Genomic DNA, 19,734 nt, shown 5'->3' on the forward strand with positions numbered 1-19,734 from the left:
TTGTCTTCAGCAGCAGAGTACAAGAAGTTTAACTAAAAGATAAACAATATACCAGCAAACCAGATTATTGAAAAACCTCAAAGACAAAACAGCAATAGTGAGGGAAATCCTGCTGTACTCAACACACGCACAGACAAAATACATATTAGGTTGAAGGACCGAGCAAAGCAGCTGTTTGATGAGTTCATCTTAAATAGTCACAAATTTTGTTACCATTAGCGACAATTAAATACTTCGATAACTACAAATGATGAAGCAACAACAGCTCTGGCAAACCAGACCATAAACCAGTTTGGCTATGATTAAAGGCCAAATAAAGAGAAATATCCAGGAAAACAAGCAAAAAATCCAGGATCAGGACAGTACAGTTAGAACTATGACGTTACTATATAACAGTAATTTTACAACAGTAATTTTCTGTTGTTTTCATAATTTCAGTGTTAAGACAAAATGCGCGCGTTTAAACTCCCAAAAACAACATGCAGAAAGGAACAGAATGTATGTCCTGAATTCTGATATCCCAATGAACTGGGTAGAAAAAATGGACTTTGCAGGAGTTTTTCACTCTCTTAAACACATTCTGATCAAAATAGTGAAGACTTCCCGCATCATATTCAGTATAAAGTTGCTACTTCAGAGTGTTTACAACTTGGTGCCCAGAGACTTGAAAAGTATTTTGGGACAAAAATAAAATAAAATAAAGGGAAGGAAACCTGGATGCCAAGAGTTATCTGAGCTATTTTAGATTTCTACAAGACCACATTTGAAGCAGAGAGATCCATCTCCTCTTCTAGCCTTGCATTTCAGACGTAAACTCTGCCTGGTCTTCCTTAAGAGCGGCTTCCTGAGAAATTCTCTGTTTCACCGCGTCTTTAGAAACCTTGGTGCAACTGGCTTGTTTTAGAGACACTGCACTGTGTGGAATAGTGGAAGAAGATACAGGAGAGGACTTCATTTTTATTTCACTGGGTCATATGAGGAAAGGCTGAGGGAGCTGGGGCTCTGGAGCTGGAGAAGAGGAGACTGAGGGGTGACCTCATTCATGTTTACAGATACCTAAAGGGTGAGTGTCAGGAGGATGGAGCCAGGCTCTTCTCGGTGACAGCCAATGATAGGACAAGGGGTAATGGGATCAAACTGGAACATAAAAGGTTCCACTTAAATTTGAGAAGAAACTTCTTCCCAGCGAGGGTGACAGAGCCTGGCCCAGGCTGCCCAGGGGGCTGTGGAGTCTCCTTCTCTGCAGACGTTCAAACCCGCCTGGACACCTTCCTGTGGAACCTCAGCTGGGTGTTCCTGCTCCATGGGGGGATTGCACTGGGTGAGCTTTCCAGGTCCCTTCCAACCCCTGACATTCTGTGATCTAGACACGTCAAGTCATTGCTCAGCTGACTGCAGGACTGCAATACACCTAGTCAATTGGTTCGTGTCTGGTTTGTTTGTGGGTTTTTTTTGTTGTTGTTTAGTTTCTTTTTTTTTCCAAATCACATAGACCAAAAAAAACCCCAAATCTCATAGACAAAAGCAGATATTTCAGAGAGAAACTCAGAAGCTCACTGTGACATTCTATGGTTTCTAAGCACGAATGGGGCACATGGCAAGTAGAAAAGAGGATGGGGGAGGTGAAATCTCTACCAGTTCTCAGCAACTTCCACAGAGATTTGAGATCTAAATGCCTATTATTTTTAGGGACGATATTCTATATGACATTATAAAGCTATTGGTTTAATCTTTAAGAAGCTACTTTTTCCTCTAAGAGTTTTTCAAAGCACAGCTGAAATCTAAAAAAAGTTATGTGTGAATTAAAAAAAAATATATACTAAATCGTCCTAGAGGAAAAACACCTACTACTGCCATTCTTCCAGCTCTGTATCATCACAGTTCCTCTCTTGGATGAAAGAATTATTTTCTCTAATGATCTTTGCCTCTGCAGAACCTGCCCCCTCTACACAGCAAAGGGGATTACAGCAAATCCCACCAGTTCTTCCAAGGATATTGACGGAATCTGTTTTACAGCTGAGCTTTCCCAGATAACATGTTACAGTGTTTAGTTTTTCTACTCTTCCCACAAAAATCAGGACTCTTACTGCTCTCTCCAATATCTCTTTTTTTCAAGTACCTACAGCAGAAAATGAGCAGCGAGGAGCCTCAGGTGAGCTTTGCCATACGGACCAAACCCAGAGCTCCAGGCATGGGAGCTGGGACACCCATTCTCAAGTGCGAGCGCACAAACCATTTCCATGGCTCGGGGCATCAGCAATGCCCAGTGTTGAATTACTGTCAGTTTGAATAACTTTCCAGAAGCAATGGGAAGCGTCTGCAGTTAAGAGCCAGCCTGAAGCCCTGAACTCAAGCACCTGCAGAACGCTGCCGTGTAGGATGCGCTTATGTGTCTGTCTCCACTTTCACCCCCGTGAAAAGAAATCGTGGATCAGCCGCAATCCCTGAGGACAGGGAGCGCAGTGGGTTAATGCACGGGCTTTTCATGTCTAGAGATCTGGGTTCAAGGGTTAGGTTTAGGTCACAAATAGAAAACTAGTGCGATGCTGGACCCTAGCCACACATTTCACATTCACAAGATTGAGCCTTCTCTACTCGGAAGAGACTTAGGACTTGGAAGAGCTGAAGCTTCATAGAATCAGCCAAAGTAAATTGGGAAAAGTGTTGGGAAGAAGGCCTATCATCTTTAGGCACCACTGATAACTACACAGTGCTCAGCTAACTGTATATAATGAGTATTAAGTTCACAGCAATATTCTAAAACAAAAAAGAGTGATGAGAATAAAAGGATGCTAATGAAGTACAAAGATAAACTTGAGAATGTTCCTGTAAATTTAGGATTGCTAACTCAAAATACCTGAGAAATGGATAAAGGAGGGAAGAAACCTGTTACTAATAACTGCTTTTAATTGAAATAGTAACACAAAGCTTTCTTTAGAACAGACTACTTCACAGCTGAAAACACCACTATGAAACAGAGCTGCCCACTATGCTTTAAAAAGCAAGGTCCCTTTGCTCAGCCTCCAAGGTTGAAACTTCAACTGCTGTGGAATTTGAGCTTTTAGCACCAATTTCATCAGCTAGTTTAATCCTCCCCAACAGAGTGGGCTTTTCCAAAGCAATGCAATGACTGATATTTCTATGTGCAAACTTGCTTTGCTTCCCGTTTCATTGAAGCTGTGCTGGCAGTCCATTTGTCTCTTGTCTTCTTCTTCACTTTTAATAACATTCTCATTACTTTTAGACTCAGTGTTTTCTGGATTTGAGAAAGCTGTCTGTAAATGTCTTCAAAATCAAAAGCAATGACAGCAATTACTAGTAACAGACCTAAAATAAGGATATTCCTTTGAGTCAAGGGCCAAAGAATGTTGTCTGTAAATACTTGTTCTTATATAAATCATTTATATACTATCATAATAGTGTTTTTACAAAGTGAAATGCTACAGCCTTAATTATAACCTAATAGGCATCGCTATTCATGTTTCACTTCCAAAAGGAGGTATCACTCCATGCAAACTTCACACAACTTGACACTGTAAAATCGAGGGGAAAAAAAGGTGTGTTTAGAACATTATTTTTCTAATTCCCAGTTTGCACAGGAATGCAGTTACATGATAGCAAATGAGACAAGGTGATATTAGACAAGTAGCAGTTGTTATAAAATAAACAGAAGAACTATTGTTAAGAATAATTACTAAACAAAGAGGAAAAAATTGTAGTTAGCATGATTATGAGCATTTAATCTGACCTTTTTCCTGCTTTACCAGTTAAAAGCAATTTTTTCTGTGCATCAGTATTTCTTAGAGAAAAACGCCACATAAAGATTTGTAGCGGAGTCTGGAAAGAGACGCGTGTGACAGGAAACCCGGCTTGGAAAAACACAAAACTGGTGGCTGCCCAACCGAGCGCTTCTGAAGTTCATTCCACACTGTCACACGTGGAACAGGAGATCCCCGAAAAGCAGCATTGCTACAGCTTCACAGGCCATACCAAGTATTCAGGGAAACAGACAAAAAGAAGTGAGGAACAGGGAATTTATTTATGCTTTTCCTTTATTATAACGTAAAAATGATGCTGAAATTAAAACTGTTGCTACAAAGATAATCAGAGAACAATTTAAACTCTAGTTAAAATTGACATACCTGAGTGACACCATGTTTCCGAGCTCTGCTGGTAAACTGCGAATTTTATTAGAGGACAGGTCCAGATATACCAGATTGTGAAGCTTGGCAATGTCTGAAGGAATACGGGATAAGGAATTGTCACTGAGATACAAAGCTGTCAAATGGGTCAGTGTCCACAATGATGAACTCAAGCTTCTCACTTTCCCTGTGGAAGGAAGGCACAAAAGAAAACATTTCAAATATATCGGTTTAGCAATAATTACAAATTTTGTAAATATGTATGGAGCGTGGAGGCTCGAGAAGGAGTTTTGTTTGGGTTTTATTCCTTTTTTTATTCCATTAGAATCCTATTTATTATCAATTCTATAGATCAAAAATTTTGGCAATGCGTAAGAGAACGTAAAGCGCTGCCAGGGATGCATATGCTGCTTTTTTCCAATCCATATTTAAGGTTTAAAAATATTTCTCAAGTTCCACACAAAACAAGACATATTTACTAACTGACCATGAATGCAGCAATTAACAGAAGTGTAAGAAACAGATGTTTTTTTCTACTATAGTTTATGTTTGGGATGAAAGGTGCTGCTTTGGTTTGCCCCTTATTTCTGTGCAACATCTTTCAAACCAAAACTCTTTTATTCTATGGCGTTAATCCAGCCAAGAACAGATAGAAGCACTATATTTAGGGTGACTAAAATGCTTAGCTGAGAACATGGATTTCCATCTGGCACTCAACTGAAAGAGGTATAAACTATTGCCAGATATTTTAAAAAACTGTATGATTTTTGTATAAACTGAAACATGGATTTGTGTGACAGAATCAGGTTTTTACGTTGCCACATGCAAAGAATGTGAGATATCATTGGGAGGTCTCAAAGCGTTTTTTCCTCTCAGGATTGGGTTCTTTTTCATTTACAGAAGTCATGTCACTGTACCAAAAGCATTAAAAAGAGTAGCAACACCAGTTTCTCCAAGGCAAAAAGTTACTCCCAACCCCACCATTACTCAACAACATTAAGAATGATGTGGTTATTATTATACCATCATACACACATTATAATTATTTTCCTTAAATGATTTTCTTGAAAGAAAAGAATTCATATTTAGTACCTGGGGAAAGCTACACTAATATGCGTGTACCTGGGACTCAGTCCCTGGTAACAGAAGGTTTAATACAGGTATGATCTCCAGTGAGCTATAACAAAATGAGTGGCACAAAAGAGACAGCAGTGAAAAAACTCGGTATTTAAATGAACACTGTTAAAACATTTGTGGTCTTCTGTATTAGATGACCAAGCATTTGGCAAGGAAAAGACAGCGTGAACATTAATAAAACAAAAGCATATTCACATATTCTTTTGCAAGGCAAATGCATAGAGTTCTTAAAGGATTCATGGCACTGTAATGCTCATTAAGAAATCTTTTGAAAGGTTTTAAATACAAATCAACAGTTCTTTGCATTTTTTAAATTGAATTAACACCTCTTCCCCACCTCAATGCAAACAGGTGACTGTGGTCAAAGAAACCCTTGTAGCTGAAAGGATTTCCAATCAACATCACTGATCCATCCTCCTTACTACCCGCATCTCTCTGGCTGGAATCAGCCTGTCCTGAGATTACCAGGCAGGAAAGGGAAAAGCCATCACTTAATGCACTCCCTGTGCAGAGGCAGCAGATGTCCAAGTGGATATCCAAGCCTAATGCTGATATATAATGCTGATTCCTGAAGCAGCACTTAACTAGGTTTCTGCATCTGTAACCTCCAAGTAAAGAATGCTATTCACGTGTTGAGGCACATGGCACTTGAAGCAAGACACAGATTCAGTGATCTGGATGGAAAGACTCTTCACAATTCAAAGAACTCTATTTGTATTCTTTCTTCATTAAATTTCTCTGTTGCACAGTCATTTAGAAACACCACATAGCAATTTTTGCCATCTCTTAAAGAACCTCTATATTTAAGAAAAATCTCAGCCTTAATTTCCAACATCACAGCTTTAAAATTCTTAAAATATTTGCTTGAATTTCCTTGTAAACACACTTTTTGCAGAGTAAACTCTGATTTTGCTACAAATCAAGAGACTGACGTCCCACACTAGCTGGAGTTCATGTTTATGAGTTGTGAGTATTATTTTATTTTAATTTTATTTTCATTTATTGTCACATTACTTAAAGTAACAGCGGATGTCTAGATATCATCCCCAACTTCACCACCTTTTCTTTGACAAATTAGATCTTAGATCCACACTCTCACCCACCTCATCTTCTTAAGACACGAAGAGTTCACATCCACACCCTCATCTTCCCAAATCTCCTACAAGTTGGGATTCCCCACTTGCCTCAACTCACCTCTCCTACAGCTCCCTATGTGATCCCAACCCAAACTCTTCCCCTCACACCCAAAGCCCAGCAGCCACTCTGTTGGTGTCCCCACTCACTTTAGGGTAGATAACTCCACTCCAGACTTTTTATCCAAGCTGTACTATGTAGGTTACTCTTAGCTTGCAATTAATTCATAACTCAGGACCATTTCTCAGTTTCTTACCACTTATTTCCAACTCTGCCCAGTGTGATTTCTTTCCGTTGGCTGCTTCCTCTGAGGACATAATTGTGTACATCCTCCGTGGATCAGGTGGATCGTACTTTTCCTTGGGCATTCCTGTTGAGACAAAAAGACAATTGATTAAGATACTACATACTGAGAATTATTAAAAGGTAATTTCCATTTCAGTTAAACTTTGTATCAGACAATTGCTCCAAACACTTTTCAAAACTCCAGATAAAGATAACCTGTGCCCATTTACAAACATCACCAAGTGGAAAAGATTGCTATGAAACAGAAGACCACGGATTTCTGATACTCCTGCAATGGCAGATGCAGCCTAACCCCCCCAGCCAATAATTTAACAAAATCCATAAACCAACATAAACATTGTGTCCTGCCACCTTTCCTGGGATGTCACTGTGTCCTTCAGAAACAATCCATCCTACTGCAATGAACTTCCAAAAGAGAACGATCACCATCACTGGACTGTCCCTCAGAAAAACTATATATATATATATTTGCTAATAACCCTGATTATCTATCAGTTCCAGGTTTACTGCAAATCTCAACTTTTCACACAATTCAGCACACCAAAGAAAGAATTAGGGTTTCAAAAAGATTCTCAAGGCTGTAAAATGACAGCTTTTAATCCAACCCTCATCCTGCTCTTTTCAATCTGAAAATATTGTACCTGATTTAGACATTTCTATCACTTTCTTCAGCCAGGTGTTTAACACTGAAATTTAACTTCATTCATCTTACTCTCTCTCATGGTATTCCTGATAAGAAATTAAATAATATTTCTTGTAGAGTTATTCTCCAAAAAAAGCCTCTTTCCAGCTTTCCTGTACATCAACATAGTTCTACTGTTTCACTACAGATAGGAAGGAAACAAACCAAAAAAGCCATTCCTGGCTCCATAACAAAGCCTGTGCCACAGCCCTCCCAGCACCATGGGCTACGTCTTCTCTGTTCCAGGAGAAAAACATCCAGGCCTTAGTTAGTTTAAGAGGAAAACCAGCTTACAAATATTCTAAATAAATCAATATTATATTAATTTACAAATTAGCTCCGTGTTTTCAAGTTACATAGGACTTCCAATAAAAATCACATCTATCACAAATAAGAATAATGTTTCTGCATGGCCCTACATATATTTAAGAGCTTCTACAGCAAAGATTTTACCATCTTTAGCCGCCACATCCAAAGTACATACTGAAAGGCGTAAGCAACAAGCTACAAAATTATCTTTATGAAACAGAGAAATTCAACAATGCTTGCTCAAGTCACATTTACAAATAGACTACAAGCAATATTACGCAGTTATTAAGCAAAACACATCACATTAATATTATACTACTATCAAAAAACACTCAATGAAGAAGAAGCTATCCTGGCCAAAATTATGAGCACACCTACCTACCAAATCTTTCAAGGCTTTCTATTTTTTCACATCCTTGAACAAAGCAAATACATCAGAAAAGTGTTGTAATTATAGAGAGAATAAACAGGGAATAACTATTGGTAAATTAGACTACCAACCAGACTTATTATCTGTTTATTGAATTTACTGGAAAATGTTTACTCTGCATGTTAAAAAAAAAACCCAAACAATCAACAGAACCCCTCCCTAAACTTTCAGCTAATTATGCATTTTAATTAAAATAAAGCTTTTAGGCACCCCACGCTTACTTTAACACAACAGCTCTTTCACTAATTCACACTCCTCCTTCCCTTTCCCACTCCCACTACTGGTCAAAAAGAGATTTCTGCAGTGAAAAGAAATTCCCCTTTAAAAAGTGAATTGTGGGTAAAAGGATGAGATTATAAATAGCAGCTGGGTGGAGCCCCTTAATGAATGAAGGCACTTGAGTACCCAGGGTACTGGAGCCACCAAGTGTAACACTTTCTTCTTCAAACCAAGCTAATTAAAGGAGATAAGACTGGATTATAACCACCAGAAAGGTGAAGGCAAAACTTCTCCCTGCAATAACTATGCAACTAGTGCAAGAATTATTAGCAAAATAATGTATAGAGCACCTCTTCTGAAATTGCCATATAGAAATATATACAATTCACAAAGACTGATGTCACATAGGAACGCTCCAGTTTGTCAGGAAACATTTACCTTCGTCAGTCATTTGATGCTTTCTCTCCCCGCAGCTCCCTGAATTAATAAATATGTTCCAATTTTTCAAGAAATGAAGCAGGTATACTGGAGACAGAGATCTCATTCAGTACAGAAACGAAGGATCCCCAGAGCACACTCCATCACATGCACTAATTAACAGCCTTGCTGGTACCAGCAGAGTATCCCTCCCTGCTACCAGGACAGGATGACACACTTTTCCAGTGGGTTTTGTTAATGTGTGCTAAAACAACTAGAGATTCAAGAATTCGAAGTTTTAACAGTGGACCTTGCTGACCTTGCACTCCTGGTCTATCCACAGTTCTGTTCTCCCTCTCAGTAAAGCTCCTGTTCTTGGCTTTCCCTATCTCGCTGCTGCATTTCACAGCAATAATTCCCCGCTGTTTAGGATTTCCAGGAGCAAAAAAAACAGCAAATACTTTAGAGTCTCCTGGCTGAAACAGCTGCTGATGACCAACAGCATCATTGACATCAGCCACCCCAGAACACCAAGGATCTCGGCACACCAAGCGTTAAAGCATCATTATCCATCACATGGAGCTCGAGATTTCTCAGGATCTGACAGCAAGGCTAAATTTGGGTTATATTTCACAGGACATCACAAACCACAAGTGCAATACCTTGAATTGCATTTCAAAGTTTCACAGCACAGAGTAGTTCAAGAAAAAAAATCAGTCTCTCTTGCAAATCGTTGTCTCTCCTCCTTTCTTCACCTCCTCAAATCCAAATTTAGAACCCACTGAGCTGCTACAGTTCACCGTAAAAGCTGAGGTAACCCTCAGATTAAGTGATACAGTTTCGTCAGACCAAAGCAATTTTAATTAAGAGCCATAAAATAGTGTTGAACAACCTTAAAGCCACTGATAACAGCAGCTTTCAACTACCACGGCGATCATTTAGAAAAAAGCATACACCACCTGTAGTTTTCAGTTGCATCAACGCAGATGGTGGAAAGCACCACCGAGTTGGTGCGTAAAGAAGAAAATCTTTATAAACAAATATATGACATGGATGCCCAGAACGTTACCCCAGACTATATAAATTTAATGAAGATGACATTTAAATATGTTTGAATGCAAATTAAATTGTTTACTATCTTGTACCAGGTTATTAAAACTATTATTTAAATAGTTGTAAAAAGAGATTGAGAGTTCAAGGAGTGTGGCTGACCATTCCCACCCCAGGTCACTTAGTTCCAACGCATAATTAACACTCCTTACCACAAAGAAACCAAGCTAAGCCAAGCTCACGTCATCAACGGGGCAAAAGGTCTGATGCAGAGAATTAGATCTCGAGTCTTCAGAATAGACACAGTTTTAAGTCCTTGCTTGCACAGACAGCACAGAGAGAAAAGGACAGGGCAAGGGAGAGCAGTGGAGACACTGCCCATCAGGGAAAGGTGCAGGGTGAGGGTGACGAGGACCAGAGAGAAGAAAAAACCTGAAGATTGTAAAGCCAAGAGAGGGTAACCTGTTAGAAGAAGAGCTGACAAAGTTGGCTAATGCAGCTGGTAGATGACGGAGCACCGGCTCTGCCTTCACTCAGGACTAGACCACCCGAGACAAAGCTGAACAGTCACGGGTTGAGGTGCACCTGTGCTGCTGGCTGCCTGTCTCTCCAATGAAACTATGAGTGATGAACACTCAGCCTCGGTGCTGTTTCAGAGAACCGTCCTGGACAAGAGATGGCGAGATCACCACAGCCCCACGAGCGGGTGCCCCGAGGAGCTCTGACCGCTGCAGCGCCAGTGCCACCACGGGTCGGGCCGGGAGGAGCTGGTGGCCTGGAAAACAAGCTCAAGCCTTTCAGAGACACTCCTGGCTGGGCAGGAACACAGGGACATCAGAGCGGTGTCCAACAGGACTTTGGAAATGTTCAGTCTCCCAGGCTATAGGGGTGTGTAAGGCAGCAGGTGGACTATGAAATAGTTAATGTTCCGGATGACCACATAAACTGCCAATAAATAACGCCTCTAAAATGGATAGTCTGGGGAAACCGCACTGAATGACAAGGTAGGAAAGACGGTGACATTTTTCGTGTCCTTCCCTTCTGCCATTTTTATGAAATTGCAAAAAGGTTCAGTAAAGGATTTAATCAAAATAGGTACATGAGCAGGCATGTTTCAGAGCAGGCATTAAGCGTTTTAAAAAAAGAAAAAACAACGAAAACAAACAAAAAAACCCACCACCCAACAAACCAACACCACAAAGCCCCTCCCCAACAGAAAATACTACAACAATTCTTCATTTCCTGAAATGCTTTCTATAATACCACAGATAAACTACTTCTATTTCAAAACTAGATCTATTAGACAACTCCTGCAGGCCAAGTACCATCAATCCTTTATAGTATTGGCTTTACTATAAATGTAGATTTCAGGATTGCTACAAAAACTCTCTGAAAAGCCATCAGCTTCTTCATATCGAAATTTAAAATAGGCAAAGAAAACTTGAATTTTAAAACTTCATAGAAAACAAGGAACAAGTGAGAGCAGGACGGTTAATACCAGATACAACTTTATCTGATTTAATCAACTATTCTGAAATAACTATTTCAATACTTACTAAGCAATGTCTACAAATTCCATTAATAAATGGGAGTAACTTTAGAAATACCTCAAGACCCCTATGCTGAAGCATTTCAACCCTGCTTCTGAAGCTTCTTGACACATGTTGATGACTTCTTTTGACTCCGCCCCACCCTTTATTTAATTTATTTATCATTAATAAGCTGACGTAGATTAGAAGGCAACCAGGAGAGGTAAACAAAGCAGCACCACACCTGACCAAGTGCAGAGTTACTCAAACTTCCTGCTACTTTAATTAGAAACAGTGAATAAACTACACAAATCTACACCAAACAAAATTAGAGGTAACAAGATAATTTAAGTAATTTTCCATTTATCGATGCAGTACAGTATTACTTACCAAATGAATTACTTTTGCACTGCAGAAAAATAGCAGGATAGAACACAACCTACAGTTCTTCCTATTAAACTATTAAGTTGCTCAAAGATCTTGTAATAAATGATAGCACATACGGGAGTCCTTTCTTTCTCCAAACCCTAATACTGGAAGCTCATCCCAGACCACCCGTTTGTAACCTTGTGCCTTTAGCCTTCAAACTCTCTTCTGTGCAATCCAAAGTTTCATTTGAAAATGGTTTCCAATGACTTTCTTAAACTGACTGATATGTCTTGAATACAAAGCTAATTTAGAACGTCCTCAACCCCCTCTCCAGCCGCTTGCACTGAGGTTTTACAGCACACGAAGCAGAACTAAGCTGGTCATGCTGCGGTTCCTCCCCAAGACTGTGTATTTTCATTTGGCTCTTGCATCAACACTGACTTTTGTCTGACAACAAAAGGAGCTGGTTAAGATAATTAAACTGGCCCGAAAGCTAAAGTGGAAGAGGAAAAAGAAATATTTGAGGGAGCCTAGCTTCCTGTATTATTATTCCTGTATGTGTAATGTATGTGTGGATTAGCAGCACAGCTGTTTATGGGACTGAAATCAGAACAATGACATAATTGTCCTTCTGGCCACACCTACCCAAAATCTTCTCACACAGCAGGAAGAAAATCTGGTTTTCAACTACCCTCACCCATGCATCAGTTAAATAGTAACACTGAACAAAGTCTGAAATCCTATCTGAAGGCAAAGTACACTGCTTTTTAGATAACGTAAAGCTGCAGCAGTTCTAGCAATGTATAGGCTAATCAGAAACATTAACCTGTATTTAAAGGGTTAATCTCTACTGCTGAGTTGCATTAGAATGAACAGAAATCACTGCTTTTAATCCCAAACAGTGACTCTCTTCAAAAGGAGTAGATCTAAAAAATAACTACCGTGCTTTGGAAAAAAAAAAATCTCTAAGGTAATTTCATAGTGTTGGATTCCAGTGTTTATCACAAAATTTAAGATTTGCTCATTCCCACTCAAAACCCACTACCCGTTTTTCAAACAATGCTTTTCCAAATGAATCAAGCTTACTGGTTTCACCTTCCTGTCACTGCTGGCACTTCACCCAGCAAATTAGGAATTTCTATGGGAACCTAATTACCTTTCAGCCTGAAGTATGAGCAAAGGAGGCAACAACCCTGCACAAAGACCCAGGCCAAGATGACAAGGTGCACAACTAAAAACACAAGCTTCAACAGGTTTATGATAATGGTCAAGTCCCTACAGAATTGACACACTTGAATTCATGAGCTGAGTTAATGGCTCTATTCATCCCCAGTCTACACCAAGCACAGACAGCAAACTAGATAGTGATCTTAACAGCGAAAAATGATGGAGAAAATGTTCACAGGTAGGAAACCACAATGAAGAAGGGGAGCAAGCAAGTATCCAACACATCCCAGTTAAACCTCAAGTGTCATGTGAAGTAAATTTAATGTACTCCAGCTAAACTCTTATTTAAAATTACTTGGGACCACCCTCCCCAAGGCATACAACTTCAACTAGAGAATTCAGTGTTTTGGGGTATGTCTGATACTGCTCCTACAAAGCCTTCTACATTTCCTGTCAGTCTTATTTCTATCAATGTCTTATTTAAAACATACTAAACCAAACTTCTTTTTTAAAAACAGATTTTAACATACACCTACAGTTTGAGATTTCCCAACTACTAGCAGGTATACACCACAATATGGAAGAATACTTGCATCCTGCTGTGAAATATAGCTTCTGATTATATTTTGCTACAATACACAAGTGTGCAAGTAGATAAACACAAGTTCAGAAATGCAGATGTAAGCCACCACCTAAAAGAAAACTAAAGCTTCCTCAAATTAGACAAATCCATGCTGATGCATATTAGAACTAACATTGCAAATATTTTGATGCTGCATAAACAGAAATTTGACAACTTGCCTATCTATCGAAATGCAACCCTACATTTAACTTTGTAGGGGTGAACAAGATTGCACTATTGAAATATACACAAAGAAAACATCAGTGTTACAGATTTTTTTTTTTTCTGCTAGTATGTTACTCTTAGGTAAATATCAAGTCTGTTGTGTAAACATCTATTTGTTGATGCATTTTATTTAAAAAAGGCTGTTCACAGTTTTGGGGTGGTTTTGTTTGGTTGGTTGATTGTTTTTTGTTTAACTCCTATATTCAGTTGCTATAAGACCAGTTGGACTTCAGAAGAACGCTTTGAAATTCTCAGAGTGCAAAAGGCACATTTCAGCGCAGTGATCCTTCACTGTCCATCTTCCAGACAAGTCTACGCGATAACACTTTAACTCAAGAAGAACTCAAATTCACACCTCTTAACCTGCACAACATCTAATGATTAGAAATACTATATCCAAATGTTCTCAGTGTAGCATAGACATAGTTCAGATGATTAGAATAGTTCTTAATTATCAGTAATTGTATGTAATTATGCCTCTAGGAAAAGGCCACTGTATACAAAACAAACATTAATGCAAAACGAAATTGCAAAGCCAAGGTTGGCTTTTAACTGGTATCCCTAGAAACACTTTGGCTACTTAATGAGAACTATACAACAGTTTTTTGCATTTTCTATGTTAGTGTATTCTGAAATGCCAATACATTAAAAGATCAGGCAGGTTCACTAATGACTTTGATAATTTACTTGCAGTACATAATTATACATTGTACAAATAAGGTGAAACCTAAAAGATCAACTTTAAAAGAGTTCTGTCTTAAAACACTTAGCTTCAGGTTTTAAAAATGCAAATACACAGTAAGGCCAAGGCTTAGAGGTTTCACCCACACGCGTCTCCAGAAAGTCTTACACTCCAAAACATTAACCCAATACCAACTCTTACTCCAGTGGTTGTGTCCAGACAACCATATTTGACAGTTAATTATGACTCTTCATGATACATGAAATACTAATCCTTGTTTAGAGTAACTACTGCATAATTCCTTATCTTCGTCCAACCCAGTAAACTATTTTAAGCACTGGCACGAATACCACAACATTTCTTACCACATTTTCCTCTATGCATCTGCAGAAAAATTACAATTCTGTTACTCTGTGGGTAAAAACATAAAGTCATTGCACAAAACATTATTCTCTTTCTTAGCCTTGCACTGGAACTTATGAATAAGAGACAACCTAGCTATTTCAAATGAATTTGGACATGAGCTCATTTTCAGCATTCCTGCTATAGATCTGAAAAAGAGCTTGACAAGAGATGCCAGTATCCAGATCCAAAAATCTTTGCCTTCTTAAAAGTCAATTTATAGTTATTTAAATGCTTGTTAATATTAGAGTTGTTAAACTAAGTTCAAGAGATTACAGAATTCATTCACGCAGTTCATGCTCTGCCCATCTAGCCACAGCCTCATAAAAGCAACCAGACTATTCATAGCTTGTTGTTATTTCAAATCCAACTAACAAGCCTGAGAATGTTGCTCCACAACCACGCTCTTGCGCAGCAAAGCCACCTCGAGATTTCTTTCCTGTGCCCATGTCCCACGTCATCACCCTCTTCCGTTGTCTGGTGCAGCTGTTTGTGAGACAACGCTGAAAACCAACAACAAACTCAGGTAAGAACATGGCGGTGGTTGTTGCTTTTTAAAAAAAGTATCACCACTCCAGCCATGTCACTGGTTGGTTTTCAGTAGTACTCCAATGATGGTTGTACTGATGTAGATAATGTGGAGTTAATGAACAACCAATGTAGCAGCTTTCCAAGCTCTGCCACCAGAGAAAGGTCCCGACATACACTCCGGGGTGATGCAGGCACAGAAAGTGCCTACACCATGAACAACTATCGTAAAATCGGTTGTCAAGCCTCCAGAGGTGGATCTTTCACAACATTCCTCAGCAAAGCAAAGATTCCTTCCTAGTTCTAGTTACTCTTCACCACAGATCACTTGTTCCTAAAAAACACTGGTCCCTGTAAGCACTCGTCTATTTACAGATGAACTGGGACTAAGGCAGCACTGAAAACTCCATCTGAGGCCACAGAACTCTTGCTTTGTCAGGCAAAGCTCTGCTGCTGGGTGCACAACTGTTAAAAGTTCTTTAAGAATATCTAAAAGTGTTAATGGTCAGTCATTTGCATAAAATATCTTAACACTTTTAATTATTTAGCCATTACAACGCTGTCTCCTTGTGCTGACAGGTGATACAGATCAGATCGTGCACACTCAAACCCAGCTGTGTTTTAGTTTAGTTCAAGCCTTCCTGTCTTTGTAGGTGTTGGTGCCATGTGTTGTTTTTGTTCCAAAAAGCACATGAAAGGATCTGTGAAGCACACCCTCTGCTTAAGTTCTTTTTCCTGATCTACAGAGAGATCTATGCAGAGAGACACTTCTGTGAAGCACCATCTAAGTCAGATCAACTTGCAGGATGCACACCTCACTCATCAACAGACTTCAAAACAGCTCAAGCAGTAAAGCTGCAGAGATTATCTGTAATACGCAGTATACATTATGGAATACTTCATGTTCTCCTAACTATGGCAAGATGGTTACCCTAGTGATGTGAAACCCCCAAGTCTTCAGACAAACTGCTGCCTTGCAAAGGGAATGGGTGAAGCTCAAAGAACTGAAGGAGGCCTTGGAGATACTGGTATTATAAAATGGTACAACATCTTTAGGAGAGGTTTAAGGTAGGACATTGCCTGACTTGCAAAATAGAGGTTGCATGTCAGGAACATGAATGAAGACACACAAAAGAGCCATGACAATATCCAGGCTGCGATCACAACATCTAGATGGCAGCCTCCACAACACATCCAAGGGCTTTCCCAGTGAAAAACCCAAAACAACAAAATCCACCCCCCAAATACAACAAAAAACTAAAACAAAACAAAAAACACACGAACAAAACCAAACCCACAAAAATCAACAAACAACCCTCTTCCTGCAACGCTGCATTCTAGCATAAATTGGAATACTAACAGCAAGTGGTTTAGTTCTAAAGTAAACACCTATGTATATCTATCTTTTCTGCTCCTGGTCCCTCCTTGATTCCTTCACTTAAAAAAGCCCTCTGAGGCATTAACAAAAGGATTAACATTGCAGTTTTACAAAAGCGAAAATGGAGCTGTTGCCAATTTTTTTTTTTTTTTAAGTAAGCACCATCTTGGAAGTGTAATTAGTAGCTCAAAAGTACATGTTAAGCATTTAAACAGCTTTTTCTATGGGACCTGCAGAAGCATTTGTAAACTCTTTAAGACTTCAACTGCAGAAATTCTGAGTGCAGTCCCCAAACTTATGCCAAGCTTCCCTGTTGAGTGGAGTTGTACAGCCCAATTTCAATGTAGGAGCATAATTTATGTCTCTTAATACAATGCTAATAATCTTGCAGGATATTGTACAATAATCCAAGTATGAAGCGTCAACACTGAAGAGGAATACAAAACAGATGAAACCCTGCAGTTACTCGGTTTGAGCAATTCATGTATAAAGCTTTCAAAATTACACCGTGAAGAAATCTAAATTTAGACCGGGTTCAGTAACGTCAGTGAAGTATTTTGACACCGAAAGCAGTGCAAAATCTCAATATACTGATGGAAAAATAAATAACAGATATATCATATGCAACAGGGGAAGGGGTCAACCTGTTACATGCAACTAGGACTAAAATTTACAAGTCTGTTGAGAACATTCTTGTGGGATTTTAAGGTCAGTGGTTGTTTTTCAAGCTCATTGTATGCAATTGTAAGCTTTGAGTACTACATATTTCTTTTAGAAAAATAACTATGCAAATAAGTGACAATTCTTGCATATTCTTTCAGTCCTGAAGACTGAACGGCAACTGCATTCACAAAGATACGGTCTGTGCACACTCTTCACTTAATCCAACCCCATTTGGGCCTGGGATGGAATGTTACAACCTGCACGTATACATGTGTACGGCCAAAACTACACGACAAAACCAGAGAGTAATTCTAAACGCCAATATTCTGTTAGCAAACAGAGCCAGAGCCTCTGCAAGAGGGACTGCCTGTTGTAGCATGTGCTGCACAAGTGGAAGGAGGAATTGTGGCTCACCACCCAGCCTCTTGGCCACGGTGATAATGCAAATAATAAGATACACTGCACTGCAAGCAAAAATACTTAGCTTTTTGGTGATTGATTAACAGGACCATTTTTACTTACACCACCATGTTTTGTTTGGTTTGGTTTTTAATTAGATGCTTTTGTTCATAATCTGGGAAATAATTTTTAGTTTGCTCAAACTTGGGAACATTTGATCCCATTTTAAAGACAGTGGTTTCCATCATGAGTATTGCACTTGCTTACAAGGATGTCTTCCTAATATCTAGTTCAGCCTGATTTCAATGATTTTTACCTTAATTTTACCTGATTCAATTTGTGACCCTTTGTAACACGTATTCAAGTCTTCATACATAAAACGTTAAAAGTATTTACCTGCCCACGCAATATTACAGTCTCATCTATCTTTATATTTCAGTTCTTCCTCTAAAATTCAAGCAAAGAGCCTGAACACATCAAGACTGTATTCAGAGTTCAGCTTCAAAATGCAATCAGAAAAGAGATGCATGTAGTATCCTTTTCATAAATGGACTGATCCACGCGATTTGGGTGAAAATTGAATAGCGTTAATCCAAATGCAAAGAACTCCATTTCAGTAATAGCATGAATAAACCCCCACGGAAGGCTTCATTGCTAGCAGCAAAACTCCAGAGTCCAGATGAACCAGGAGGAAGAACAGAGGGCGGATAATCCCGTAAAATTACCCCACTGGAAATGTTGATAAATTCCCAATTACGAGACCTGCTCTAGAATGCAAAAAAAAAAAGCGAGATACAATACAATTACCAGTCAACACTTGCGTATCTTTGTATTTAATCCAGACAAATACGACAGGTATTTCTTAATCCCTTGAATTTTCAATTAGTTATCCATTGTGGTGAAATCTAGATTAAGAAAATAAGCCCCAGAAATCAAATGAAAAACCAGATGATCTGCAACTCTAGTTACTAAGCAAATACCTGCCTGCGAAGTTCTATTTTCTGTAATACAATTTGCTATGCATTTGTGGAAATACCAGTATCTGTATTAAAAAAAAAAACGAAAAACAAAACCAAAACACCCCTCTTTTTACTGTATTTGTTCTGAATGTATTTCTTATCTTACGTAAAGTACGTTTCATAAGAATTTTTAATGTTTGTGCAAAACTGATGATAAAATACATGTTCGCAACATACATGCATTTCGAGACAGAGACAGGTGCGTAGATACATACTCTTCCAAAGCCTTGCCTGATCCCCGGCTTAAAACTCTCTACAAAAACTCTAAATGAGCGAAGCTGACTGCAACGGCAGCTCAGGAGCCGCCACCCCTATTCCCCGATACAGGAGCTCTGCGCCCCGTTCAGGCTCTCAGTCCTGTACACCTGTCCCAGCGTCGAACAAACGCAATAAACCCCCCCCTAATTAGCCCAGTGGAACAGCAACCGCTGCTCAGCCGCCGGACCCGCTGCCCCCCGGCCCAGCTCCCCTCTGTTTATCCCTGCATGCGTCTGCCCCGCCGCCTCACGTGCCCGCGCCCGGCCCGCCTCCCGCGCTCCCCCATTGGCCGCTGAGGCTGCCAATCACACCCCACGCCTGCCTCGCCGTTTCCCTCCGCCGGAACGAGCGAGGGCCGCTCCGGGCCCCGGCGCCAGCGAGGCCTCGGCTCCCGCTGCCGGCGGGGCGGGCGGCTGCCAGCGGCTCCTTCCGGAGCAGGAGAGGCGCTTGGCTGACAGGCAGCGCGGCCGGCCCTCGGGCTGGCGGATCAGCCTCCGGGGAGGCAGAGAGACGGGGAAGCCGTGCGCTGAGGGCGGACGGGCAATTACCAGATTGATGCCATTTCCCTCTGCCTTTGTTTAATTATTTTAAACTCAATTGCACAGTGAGAAAAAAAATAAAAAAAAAGAGGAAAAAAAAACCCAAAACAAACAAAAAAACCCGTACG

At 39.8% G+C, this 19,734-nt stretch overlaps 1 protein-coding gene across 2 annotated transcripts in view; it reads right to left on the minus strand.

Moving 5' to 3' along the window:
* Window positions 1-19,734, minus strand: part of CNOT6 (CCR4-NOT transcription complex subunit 6) — a 32,844-nt gene that overhangs the window by 12,399 nt on the left and 711 nt on the right. For both annotated transcript variants that reach the window (XM_065848804.2, XM_065848805.2), the window contains 2 exons: window positions 6,670-6,783; window positions 4,143-4,329 (listed from right to left, as the gene is read on the minus strand). In XM_065848804.2, the coding sequence (XP_065704876.1) occupies window positions 4,143-4,329; window positions 6,670-6,781 (299 nt within the window). In that variant the 5' untranslated portion in view covers window positions 6,782-6,783. Of the gene's footprint in view, window positions 1-4,142; window positions 4,330-6,669; window positions 6,784-19,734 lie in introns of those variants that run through there.

The sequence above is a fragment of the Patagioenas fasciata genome, chromosome 14, assembly GCF_037038585.1.
Source record: "Patagioenas fasciata isolate bPatFas1 chromosome 14, bPatFas1.hap1, whole genome shotgun sequence".
NCBI classification, from domain to species: Eukaryota; Metazoa; Chordata; class Aves; order Columbiformes; family Columbidae; genus Patagioenas; species Patagioenas fasciata.